This window comes from Spea bombifrons, chromosome 2 (genome assembly GCF_027358695.1).
Source record: "Spea bombifrons isolate aSpeBom1 chromosome 2, aSpeBom1.2.pri, whole genome shotgun sequence".
In the NCBI taxonomy this organism is placed as follows: domain Eukaryota; kingdom Metazoa; phylum Chordata; class Amphibia; order Anura; family Pelobatidae; genus Spea; species Spea bombifrons.
Window position 1 is genome coordinate 11012631 of NC_071088.1, and position 12897 is coordinate 11025527.

Consider the following 12897-nt stretch of genomic DNA (forward strand, 5'->3'; position numbering starts at 1 on the left):
TGAGAATGGAGGCATCAGGAAAAGCTGTTGGAAAACAGGAGGAAGAAGCAGGGAATTCTCACACACAAAGAAGGAAACACATTTAGTGATCTGAAGGAGGGGGGATGTTCAGACACAACACTGTGAGAGTGGCTGCTGATGACAAGGGAAGGACAGAGATCAGATGATATTCTATGTGTTATCCACAACTGGATCAGGTTAAAGTCTGTCTGGATCCAGCTGCCAGGAACGTGCAGGACTCGTGCAAACTGCCCAGCTTGGAGCCAAAGTTTGGATGGACATTACAAGGGTCTTCTGGCATCTAGATCTTCAAGCTGTGATCCTGCTCTCCACACTCACAGGTCAGTAGTGACACCACCAGAGTGTGCAAACACACACACAGTACAGGGGCTAGGAACACAATGAGTTCAGAGAGTAGAGCAATGTTACAGAAAGAGAGTGCACAAGAGTAAAAAAGAGAAAGGTATGGGGGGAGAGCATTTTTACAGAGTGCAGATAGGAAAGAGAGTGCATGTAAAGTGTAGAGAAAAATTACAGCACACACAAAGCATGGTGTAGAGCACTATTACAATGAATGCGCAGACAAATAGTAGAGCACAATGACATAGAGAGTGCAGCTAGAAAGTAGAGCAGCATTAGAGAGTGCACACATAACAAGAGTGTAGAGCACTGTAACAGTAAAAGAATATATAAGAGTAGAGTACTTTTACAGAAAAGAGAGTGCAGCTAGAAAGTAGAGCAGCATTAGAGAGTGCACACATAATAAGAGTGTAGAGAGCACTGTAACAGTAAAAGTATAATGTATAAGAGTAGAGTACTTTTACAGAGCAGTGCACAAAAAAGAGAGTGTAGAGAGTAAAGCAACATTGGAGAGTGCACATGTTATATGAGTGTAAATACGTAACAGGGTTTACACACACATGTTATGTATATATTACAGATCTATCCCAAATATAGAGTGCACAGAAAAAAAGAGTGCACGTACAGAGTAAGAGTTTCCTGCCAAAAACAGAGTGGAAGGGGAGAAAGCATAAATACAGAGGTGGAAGTACTGAAAATAGTGAGAGTTGGGGCTTGTAAGGAATAAAGAGTAATTGCAAGCAAATTACGTGCAAAAAGATGAACTTTCGAGCACTTACTGAAATGTGACATGAGATAGAGAAGCTGATGGTAATGCCTGAAAGTGGAGAGCAATTATAGAAAAGGTGATTGTGATTTCAGAAAGTACAAAAAAAGGAATTCCAGCACAGAGCCGGATGATAGGAAAATAGCCCGAAAAACAGTTACCATATTTTAAAATGTAAATACGCAACAGAGTGCGAATACTGAAATTATTAAAGCTACATACTGACATGTAGAGAGTGTCACGGAATGTGAATTACTGAAGCAGTGAAAGAATATGGGGATTAAAATAGTGAGATTAAAGGGAAATTGCACGGTGAAATTAGGGATCAATTATTGGAAAATGTGCCAATTCAGAGATTAGAGAACAATTACTTAATATTTAGTACAATTACTTAATACTTAGTGTAAAGACTGACAACAAAGGGCAATTTGATGGAGTGCCGTCCTGATAACATGGTGTGAGCTATTTGCATTTGACACTAATGTGTAAATTGGTATTGTAGCATACACTAAGGGAAGCCGGGTGCCATGCATGCAATAATTTGCAAAGGCAGGTAAATCAGGAATATATCTGGGGTGAGTGATCAGGCTTGCCAGTACTTAGAACATACTACATGGTACATGTCATCAACACATTATAAAAAGCTAGATATAAATGTCATCAACACATTATAAAAGCTAGATTCCCAGAGAGTTGGGTTCTGGGACAAGAAGCCAAGACTAGGGACTGAAGGAGGAAACTCGAGACAGATGGAAGATGATAGATAAGCAGATCTTTGCCTTTCAAACACTCATTTGCTGTAATTAAATGCAATAGGGGGAAAAGATGAAATGCTCAAATACAGCTCCATAAGAGATTACTGAAAAAACTACATAAAATGTTAAGACTTTTATATATATTTTAGGACACTTGGAGGGTTTGTGTTATACGCATGTACAAAATAACATGATCTGTATGTTAAACTTAAATACAATTAAAGAAATTAAGCAATAAATAAATAATAACACAATAAATACTAATAATTAATACAAATTGAGTTTGTCTTTAGCTACGGAACATGATGCCGCTATATAAAACAGTAAATAAGAGTGTCAACAATAAATTGAGAGTGTGATCTGTGAGGCTGACCGTTGTGTGTGGCTGAGTGTGATCGTTGTGGTTAAGATGTGTGATGTGTGTGTTATTTAGTTTAGAATACAGGGTGCATTAGTGTCCCTGAGAGTGTTATGTGTGTTTGAGTGTACATTGGTGTGGCTGAAAGTGGTCAGTATGGTCAGAATGGACGGTGGGTTTGCAATGGCCGCCTCCAAGTTCATTGGAACAAAATGAGCTAAAACCATTTTTTTTTGTCAGTGCCGACCTACATTACCCTATAAAGTGCTGGGGGGTATGGCCAAGGGGAAAAAAATATCGTTTCTCCTTTAAAAAAAGTTAATTGGGAAAATATGAAACAAAACCCTACCCCTTTACGTTAATTTTATACTATGTTACTGTGTACAGAGCATTTAACTCTCAAATATTTACATTTCCATGGGGCTTGTTCTTTAAAAGGCCATTTTTTAAGCGATACTTCTTAATATGAAAAGGACTTGGTTATAATATCCAGGAAAAGTATTATTTGTATTATTATTATTATTTATTGTTTTATATAGCGCCATCAAATTCCGTAGCCCTGTACAATGGGTAGACAGGACATAACAAGTAGTATGTAACATAACAACAGATTTACCAATAATAAGATACCACCGTGTACAAATCATTTTATAGGTTTTTTTAATAGACGCTAAATATTTAGGCCCATGTTTGATAAATCTAAAACATAAAAAACTATTTTTAAAAGCAGACAATAGTTGGACGGTCACAGTCTAGGTAATAGCATGTGAGAGTTATTTTCCGGAGCTCTGTTGAGTGATACAGGAAGTGCGTGAAACTTCATGGTATTCTTTTTGAGAGGTTAAGGGTGCATTTCCTGTTCGAGTCACATAAATAGGCTAAAATAGTTGATGTCATTAATCAGCTTCCTGTGTGTTGGTTTGCTCCGCCTGGAATCACTTTATAGATGATGATGGATTGTACAAAAGGGCGGATGCTGCCAAACTTGTACAATGGTTAAAAAAGTCTACCCTTATAAATGAAAGAGATACCCCACGGACAATAAAATATGACATTTACATTAAGACAGAAAAAAAATAAGGCTGGGTGTGGGTTTTTTGAAAGATTTTCTGGAATACACCGTATTAAAAGGTTTAAATATGAATGAAAAGTTTTTACAACATGTTTCGCCTTTGCGAGACAAGACATAGATTAAACTATGATAGTATTTTCTCATAATTTTCTTAGTTATCCTGTTTACATTTTTTTTTATCGTATATGCTAATTAGACTTTAAAAACAGAAATTAAGATATGTTTTTTCAGGCCTTCTGGGGGGAAGTTTGCGTTGATATCACCAGCATGCACTATAGCCAGGGCTGAACTGGAGATCATGAGGTGGTCCTGGCACTTTAAGGCCAGCAGCCTCCAGTTGACTTAGGTGCGACCGGTGGCTAGGCCGCACACTACATTTTAATTTAGGGGGGCCAATGCCTACTGGTGGACCACAGCCAATAAGCTAGAAGCTGTCTGGAGGAAAAAGTCACCAAGAGACCAGGCCAAACCCGGAGAGTTACCCAGAATGCTACTTTCTTGGGTTTATAGTAGAGTTTCAATGCAGTCTTTTCTTAATTATTATATTAAGGACAATAGTTAAGGCATGTCTATGGCTTTGATCGAGACATATGTCATAGATGGAAGATATTATTCTATGAAAAATATTAATCCGGATAAAAACTCATCATTACATTAAATAATTAATAATAATAATAACATACTTTTTCCAGAGAATTGTGCTCTGGTTTTGTTAGTTTATCTGAAAGTTGGCCGAATATATATCATATATACTTTTAATTTGTTCATTTTTACTATCACTTGGATTTCAGCCCTAGTATTTCTTGACACACAGTTACTCCCACACTTTGGTTTCGGCTTCTACATAATTAATTCTGCAATTTACTATTCCATTAAAAAAGAACATACATCGTCTGTGATGTCAGGAAGAAATATTCAGTGAATTCCACAATGCTGCTGAGTGTCACAAAATGTCACATAAATACAGGTAGTTAAGACCGGGAACTTGATTTTGCATTAAGCAAGCAGTGATGAGCAGTAATTGAACAAGAGACTTGGGTGATTTTCCATACAGAAAAATAATATGCCATAGATCTGATTGGTGTTGCCAGATGAACATCTTTAACTCACACAAGGTAAATCTTGTGGTTTCTTCAGACTGAAACTACTATTTCCCCATTACATTGCTGACCTTGAAACAGCTTCAGAAAAGGTAAGAGGATGGCCAGGAGCCACTTGAGAAATGGCTTAAGCACCCTTCAAACATGGGGTCCTCATGTGAGTCCTACCCTATCAATCCATGGTTTGTTCCCATAGTGAGGATAGCTTTGTGTTTAAAATCCCTTACTGTTTTGGCCTCCACCACTTCTGCTGGGAGACTGTTCCTTTTATCTACTACTCTCTCATTAAAGCAGTACGTCCTTACAGGACATCTAAGCCTCTGGCCATCTAGTTTTAGACTATGACCTTTTGTTCTAACATGTCTCCTCCTTTGAAATAAGCTTCTCCCCTGTACTTTGATAAATACATTTAAGTATTTAAATGTTTCTATTAGATTCCTTCTCTCTTTTCTTCCCTCCAAGCCGTACATATTAAGATCCCTTAGCCTTTCCTGATAATTTGTATTCTGCAAACCACTTACTATTTTATAGCCCTCCTCTGAACTCTCTCTTCTGTAGATGGGGTCTCCAGAACTGTATGTAATACTCTGGGTGAGGTCTGACCAGAGATCTGTAAAGCGGCAGAACCTTCTCCTTCTTCCTGCTACTAATCCCGCTCACTGTACAACCCAGCATTCTGCTTGCTTTTTCCAATGCTTTATTGTATTGTCTGCCTAACATTAAGTGCTCATAAATAATTACACCTAAGTCCCTTGCTTCCGTTGTCACTGACAGAACAGTGTCCCCAATGCAATATTCTGCTTTGGGATTTTTATGTCTCAAGTGCATCATTTTATATTTATCAACATTATACTGCAGCTGCTACACTCTCGACCATTCTTCTAATTTACTTTGCTATCTGAGTTGTTCCACTCAAAATGTCTACATACCTTACCACTAAGACCTTAAGTAATATCACTAATAAAAATATTAAAAAGTACAGGTCCCAATACTGACCTCTGTGGTACCCCACTGGTAACAAGTCCTTGCTTTCAATATACCCCATTAACTACAACCTTCTGTCTCCCGTAACTATGTTGACATCCAAACCTAAAGACTTCATTATATTTATATGAGGGACAGCGTTGAATGCCTTATTGAAATCGAGATAGGATATATCTTTCCATTTTAGAAAAATCTGCCTTTCTAAAACCTTAGATTGAGTGTAGTCCAACATTACCACTGACCTTATATTAAACAAGGCCATACACTCTCCTACAGTGACATCTGAAATGAAGTCTCCATTTATAAATACTAAATCCAGCACGGCCTCCTTCGTTGTTGGCCCTTCTACCAACTGGCTCAAACACAATCCCTGTAGATAATTTAGGATGTCTCTAGTCCTGGTTGACCCAGCTGTTTGTTTTTTTCCTGTCTACATCGGGGAGATTAAAGTCCCCATAATGATAACCTCACCTTTCATTGACATCTTAGCCGTATCTTTAACTAGCAGATGGTTGAGATCCTCTGTGTGTCCAGGGAGTATATATATCACACCAACCGAAAAAGTTCTAAAAAGTTACCCAAACTCTCTTTAGGCCACCTTAAAATTTTTAAATATGAACATTTTCCTGCCTTAGCCAAGAATTCCCACACAGTATCAGACTGCTTCTTAAAAGAAACTATTTTTGATAGTTAAGCCAAATTTAGAAGCATTTAAAAAATTTAAACATGTACTTGGATTGCAACAAATTCCAGCATCATCTTATATTTTAGAGTCGCCGCCACTTTATCACATCAACTCTTTTAAACCCGAACGAAGCCTTTAGATTTCCTAATAAACACATTCCATGTAACTGCTAGAATATATCTTATAAATGAACTATAAAAAAAAAGACTTCACGTAATGGCATTTTAAACAGGATGCAGAGATTTGCCGATAAATTCACGGCGGAACAAGTTCATAACCCTGACTGCTGTAAATAGGGTCTCCTGATTTAAAGCGGTTCCCTGGATGAGCCGCACCGGCGGGATGCCTGCAGCTAAGTACCGACGGCTTTATGGCCGATAGCTCCTGACACTTGCTGTGTCACATGCGTCTGAAACTGATTCCCCGTGACACTGAGTTTGAATTTAGCCATCAACTTGTAGACAAAAACAGATAGAAAGTAACAGTTTTCTTAATAACCCTTGGAATGGTCGACAGCAAACAGAAGGGTTGCATTAATATAAGTCGGTCCTAATCAGAGAAATTGCCTTCAGAGGAAAAATAAAAACGTTGTGAAAATACTTGTAAAACGGTCTTGTCAAGCGTTTAATGTGGAAGACTGCTTACTATTCCCAAGATTATTTTGGGGACCAGATGCTAGCTGGTAAAAGATGTAATAACAGTTTCTGCTTTTTAGGCAGGGTAGGGACCGCATTAAGAATATTAAGGTGGCTCAATATTTTAATATAAGCCTGACGTACGGTGTTAAAAAACTATCCACCCATATAAGAGCTTTTAACCTTAGTAAAAGGTACCATGTGTGGCAATGCGATGGACAATTAACACCGATTATTATTATTAATACTATTATTATTATTATCTTTTATTTATATGGCATCAGCAATTTTTGGACAGAACTAGAATTGACAGATAAAGACAACCCGATACATTAAAGAGGGAATTGGGTATAGAGAAGCATAAGATATGGAGAAGGGGAGAGATAGTGCCCTAGACTGGTGTTGGGGGTTGTATTAGTGGCTAGATAAGTTCTAGCTTAAAATCTTCTGTGAAGAAGTGGGCTTTGAGGTTTTTCTTGAATATTGGGAGGAATGGTGAAAGCCAAGTTTTTGGTGGACACATCTAGAAACTTAGGGCTATAATTAGTCAACTTCAGACTGTAAAAGAAAAAATAGATGGTATTGCAGTAAAACCAAAATCAATGTTTGTTACTGCATCACGCTTGAGAAGGTTCTTCTGCGATGCAGCGTTGCTGTTTTCCAAAAAGAAACATTTGAACTGTTTGTGCTAAAATCTTTTAAAATAGATATTCATTTTTTTGGGTACAATACGACCACATTCTTCATACTTACTTAGAAATACCGGTAGACCAACCTACTTGATAATACATTGTGAAAAGAGAAGGTTCAGGTGTTAAGACTTCAGGTCTGAGAGATGGTAGATCAATGGAAATGCCTTAGAGCCAGGGTGGTAAGGGTGTATGAGGTCTGGAAATGCAAGAATGTCTGTGCTGCCCAGAAATGTTTAATCTTAAATCACTAAAAACACCACTAAAGGCCCAGTGTTGTAAGCTTTTTTCTTACAGAAAAATTTCTGATGTTTCTCTCCCTCGCAAAAAGCCTAGAAATGCAAGCTATGCAGACATAGAGCCTTGAAATGATGTAGCAGATCCCCAAAGTCCAAGGTGACTGACCATGGAGTCTAGCAGTGGGGCTTCATGTGTGGAGATGTGGCAGTGCTTGATCCATCTTCTGTTATCATTAAGGAGCAGTATTCTATGGGCACCAGTGACAGTGCTAACTGTCCAACATACATCATTATTAAACTCTGTCCAATATTGTATATAAGCCAAATACATAACTGCTGGCCATCTTGTAACAGCATTCTGACCATTTTATATGTACATTGTGTGTGTTGGACTAATAAGAAAGATAGACTAATGGTCATTCAATCCTCAAACTAGTTTTCACTATTTGATAACATATTTCTAACCTAGAGTGTCCGTTGCTATTATAAAATACTTTTTTGCAGGAAAGTTGTGATGCATTGAACTTAAAGGAAATGCAATCCCAACGGTGGTGATACAATTCTCTAAAACTAATGATGCTTGAAATTACCTCTTTTTCAGCACCGACTAGCCCTAAAACGGCATATTTGTGATGCTAAAAGCAAGATATCAATAATCATATATTTACCTGTCAGGAAAACCAAAATATACTGGGAAAGTCTATTATAACTTTGGTAATCTGATTCTAATTTTAGTTCTAGAACATTTTGATGGGTTCTAGTTTCACAGTCATAAAGTGTTTTTGTTAAAATGGGTAAAACCATCAATGAAGGATATGTAGGAGCCATAACTAGCTTATGTAGGTCAGGATGTTTTCTTCTGCTAAAACCTACTGTCACAGCCTACCGTATACTTGTTTATTACATTTCAGTGATTCTTTTTTTCGTTTGTTCCAAGTCATATGTAAGCCGGCTACATATAGATCATCCAGGTGAGAAGCTAAAGTGATTGCTTGGATTGGGTTGTTTCTTGTGCTAAAGAAACTTGGTTCTGTAAGTCTCATTTCTGTATTTCCACGGGTTCAGTCATTTATTCTAGTACATCTTTGACATGATTGACATGGCCAGTCTTTGGGGCACTGATCAATGTAAAGTCACAAGGTACAGAGAGATTGGGGACAGTGCATTTCCCAGTGACTGTGATGAGAATGAAGGCGCAGGAGGAACGTTACATGTGTTTAGATTATTTAAGATGTACTGCCTGGTCTACGTTTAAAGGCGAAGGGTCTCTAGGGTGGGATTTGGAAGTGAGAGTTTAAGGGCTACACTGATGTTTTTGCACAATGAGAGAAAGCTTAGGGCTATTTCTTGTTACTCAACTGTACATATGAGATTTGGAAACCGGTTAATGTGGCCGTTCTCTATTTTATATGTGCCGTACATCGTGTTAGTTGGTTGTAGATAATAGATAGACAGCATTTATATACAAATAAAAAATTGAAGGATTTAAAAAATTAAAAGATACAAAACCCATTTCGATTTGCTAGATTCCCAACAAGTATCAAGGGAGAACCTGCTATGTATAATGAAGAAGCGAATTTCAGATTCATAAGAAACTAAAATTGTTCATTTACATTGCTAATTAATTAAAAACTAAAACTTTTTTCTAAAAGAATTTCACAAATTTACAATCTTGACAAATCATGTGTCTCTGTATAATCTGGGTGCTGGGGCAAGTCATGTGGGTAAAATCTGGGTACTTGGCAAGTGCTGTGGAAGCAATTTAGGTTTTCCATGTATTATTTATTTGATCTATACCTTCAATGCTGAGTGTGCATGTCATTTTTCAGTTGATCTATACCTGCAAGGATTGGCTTGTATGTTATTTAGTTGTTCTAGACCTGCAATGTCATGTTTCCATGTCTTATTTATTAATACCTGCCAATACAGGGTTTGTATGTCTTGATTAATTGATCTATACCTGCAAAGCTGTGTTTCCGTGAGTTGTTTATTTGATCTATACCTAAGCTACATGGGAGGGGAAAATAGAGGTATGGCACAGTGAAGGAGGGGACAAATGAACTAGGGGGTGAGAACGGGGGAGGGGCACCACAGGATGGCCCGCTCAGGGCACCTGACCACCTAAAGCCGGCCCTGCTTGATGATACAGGAAATAGCGCACAGAAAATAATTTATCTGCTAAATTATGGCACCAAGTACAGACACTTTGATCAAAAAACATGAATTTCCAGTGGTTGAAGAATCCATAGCTGGCCTAATTTTTTATTTTTTATTTTAATGCCACTCCATCTACACTTGTTAAAATCCCATGAGCTCCGGTTTACAGGATTTATTTTTAAAGAAATCACTCAGAACTGCAATTCAACACCTTGAGCGTGTAATTTCACATTGCCGGGCAGAAATAACTTTAGGAAATCGTTTAACAGTCTAATTAGACAACAAATTCCATTAATCATCTTCACATGAGACACTGCCGGAATCATTTTTCTTCCTTTACAACAGTTTTGTGAGCCATTTGCAGACCCAGCCATTAACGTATAAGAGCATATGGTAAGGCTAAAACGATCATTTTAACTAACTGCATAACAATCTAGGCTGATCATTATTTTAGTACTGAGTCAAATTAGGTAAGAATAAAAGTGTCAAAGTAATGGAATTGTGGATCATGAATATTTTAGAATGTATTTGTTTTCAGAAGATTGAATGAACTTTATGTGTTATTGTGGCTAACATGGAGTCTGAGGCTAATCATTGTTTTGTCCCCTATTGATGATGTAAAATAAGCAGTCATCACCTTGTATTATTTTTTTTAATAATGAACAAAAGCATAAAAAAGGCTATATTATGGAGATAACATAGCACAATGCGTCCGTGAAATATACTGCGTTAAGGGTTACTTCAGCCATCATATGCACTTTAATACATATGATAGCTGAGTGGTCTCTTTAAATGTTCGTGATGTCCTCATTGCAAATGCTTGAGGGGATTCTGCAGGTTTCCCCTATAGGCATTTGCCCTTCCCCCACTCCCTAGCTATTTACCTTAAACGTTTTCTACAATGCATACTAATGTACTCAGAAAGTACTTTAATATCCATCATATGACGGAAACTGTCACTTTAAGGCTGTGTTTAATTGTAACAGTACTTATTTTAAAAGATTATATATATTTGTTTTAATTTAGGAATTGGCTGGGGTGGTTGTATGGTCACATTCTTTAAAGGACACTCCAGCCACCATGTACACGATAATGCATATGATAGCTACGTGGCCCGCTTACATTTTCATGTGGTCCGTTATGCAAATGCATGGGGAGATTCTTTAGAATACCCCCAAGTGCATTTGCCCCCCCCACCCCCAGGCTAAATGCCCTGCAGGAGATGCATTTGATCTCCCAGCCCTGGGTGTATAGACCCCAGTTCTCATGGGTATATTTCAACGGAAGCACTTTCATGCCACTGATTGGCTGCTTAAGTTGTCAATCAGTGACAATAAAGTGGCCCCATTGATTTGGATGGAATTACTTTCCTGCCACTGATTGACAGCAACAAAAGTGGCCAATTAATGACAAGAGGAGGAAGACTGCAAATTCTGTGCCAGGTTTATTTTTCATTTTGAAAGAAAGAAAGCCCTGAATAAGGCAGGATTTCAGAAAGGGACACCATGATGTTTAAAGTAAATTGGTTAGTTATTCATTAGCGGAATAATGTATTTTTTCCAATTGAGACAATATCTGATGATTCTGATCGAGTTAAAGCTTTAGGAGGAGGATGATATTTAAAATATGTGGACATCATAAAGGGAATCATAGTTTGGTTGCTTGCCAAATTAAGATTAACCTTTATGTCTATGGTTGGAAGTCAATGTTATGGCAATTAGGTGGAAACAAATGTTCCTAGAACAGGCAATCCTTGGGAGACTCTAATTTATAGAAAACGAATCTATTAATTAAAAGTTATATTCAAGTTTTTGAAAATGAGTTGCTTTAAGAAACTGATTCAGAAGCTGCTTCCTGTCTTTTTTAATACAGTCATTTTCAATTAACCTTCCTTGGATCATATAGCTGAATTATATAATTAAAAGGTCTTTTTCTTTTTTAATGCAACAGTAATAAAGTAGCAATTCACTGCAACCGTTTCATATCTCGGAGGAGGCTATAGCGGCTGAATTAAATCATTACCTTACACCGTTATGTGCGGTTCCGGGACATTAACCAAGTTTATGGGTGTGATTTTGGACGATTTGATTATTAAGCTGATTTAATGGATCTCTTTTACCTTGTAATTGGTTAATGGACAGTGTTTTACAGCGGTGAGAGCCCGTGGTAACCCTTTTGTATTAATTGCTGAAGACAATTAGATATAAAAAATTAGATTTAATTATTATTCTATGTGTTAATGGAACTTAGTGACTAAGGAGCACCTATCTCGTATCCAGGCACTTCTCTATGGAGTCTGGGGTTTTCTCTATTCACTTAATAATAAAGGAGTTATCAAGGGTTGGTCAACAAAAACATCCATGATCCTAAAACAGATTGTGGAAACGGGTGGTGGGGGGAGCAGTACTTTTACATCATAGAAGATGAAGCATTTTTTATTCTGTGAGTTTTTTTGTCTAGTTTTGGGCAAAGGGTGAGCAAAATAGTGATGTGGAAGTTACTTTTTTTTGTGATTAAATTATCTCCATACATGAAAATGTTCTAGATAAAATTAGATTAAATCAGTGAGTCTCCTGAAATATTGGCCATTTACAAAGTGGTCACTAAGGGGACACCCCACTTCCCGCACGCTTCCCCATTTCAAATAGCGTATGTCCTACAACGTCGGTGAGACCTCCTACCCTCACCCTGCAAGGGGCTCCAGGTAGCAGGAGCCAGAATGTTTCCAGATAACCTGTATTGAGGCGTGTGATACATCCGTCAAAAGCCCTTCAGATATAATTAAATCAGAATATGAAGAAGTTAGCTTTAGAACGTGTGACCCCGACAATCTGCTAAAACCCCCTCAGTAGGGAGGCTGTGAATGCTTTGTCCATCTGTGAAATATATTTTGTCTGTAGTCGATCCCTGCGGATATATAGCACCTTTGTGTGGAATAGTTCACAAATTACATGTGGTTGGATCTTACCGAGCGAGTCGCAGGGGGGTTAGGTAGAATAAGAAGCACAAGTCAGTGGGATGCTCTAACTTGGGCTGAACTCATGAATTAGAATAAACCATGATCCTTCAAAACAATTACCTTCTCATAGATCTATCA

At 37.7% G+C, this 12897-nt stretch overlaps 1 protein-coding gene across 1 annotated transcript in view; it reads left to right on the top strand.

Annotated features, from left to right (window-relative positions):
• CYYR1 (cysteine and tyrosine rich 1) overlaps positions 1-12897 on the top strand; it is a 34702-nt gene continuing 21805 nt past the window's right edge. Inside the window, exon 1 of the mRNA XM_053457311.1 lies at positions 1-341. Coding sequence (XP_053313286.1) covers positions 275-341 — 67 coding nt within the window. The 5' untranslated portion in view covers positions 1-274. The remainder of the gene's footprint in view (positions 342-12897) is intronic.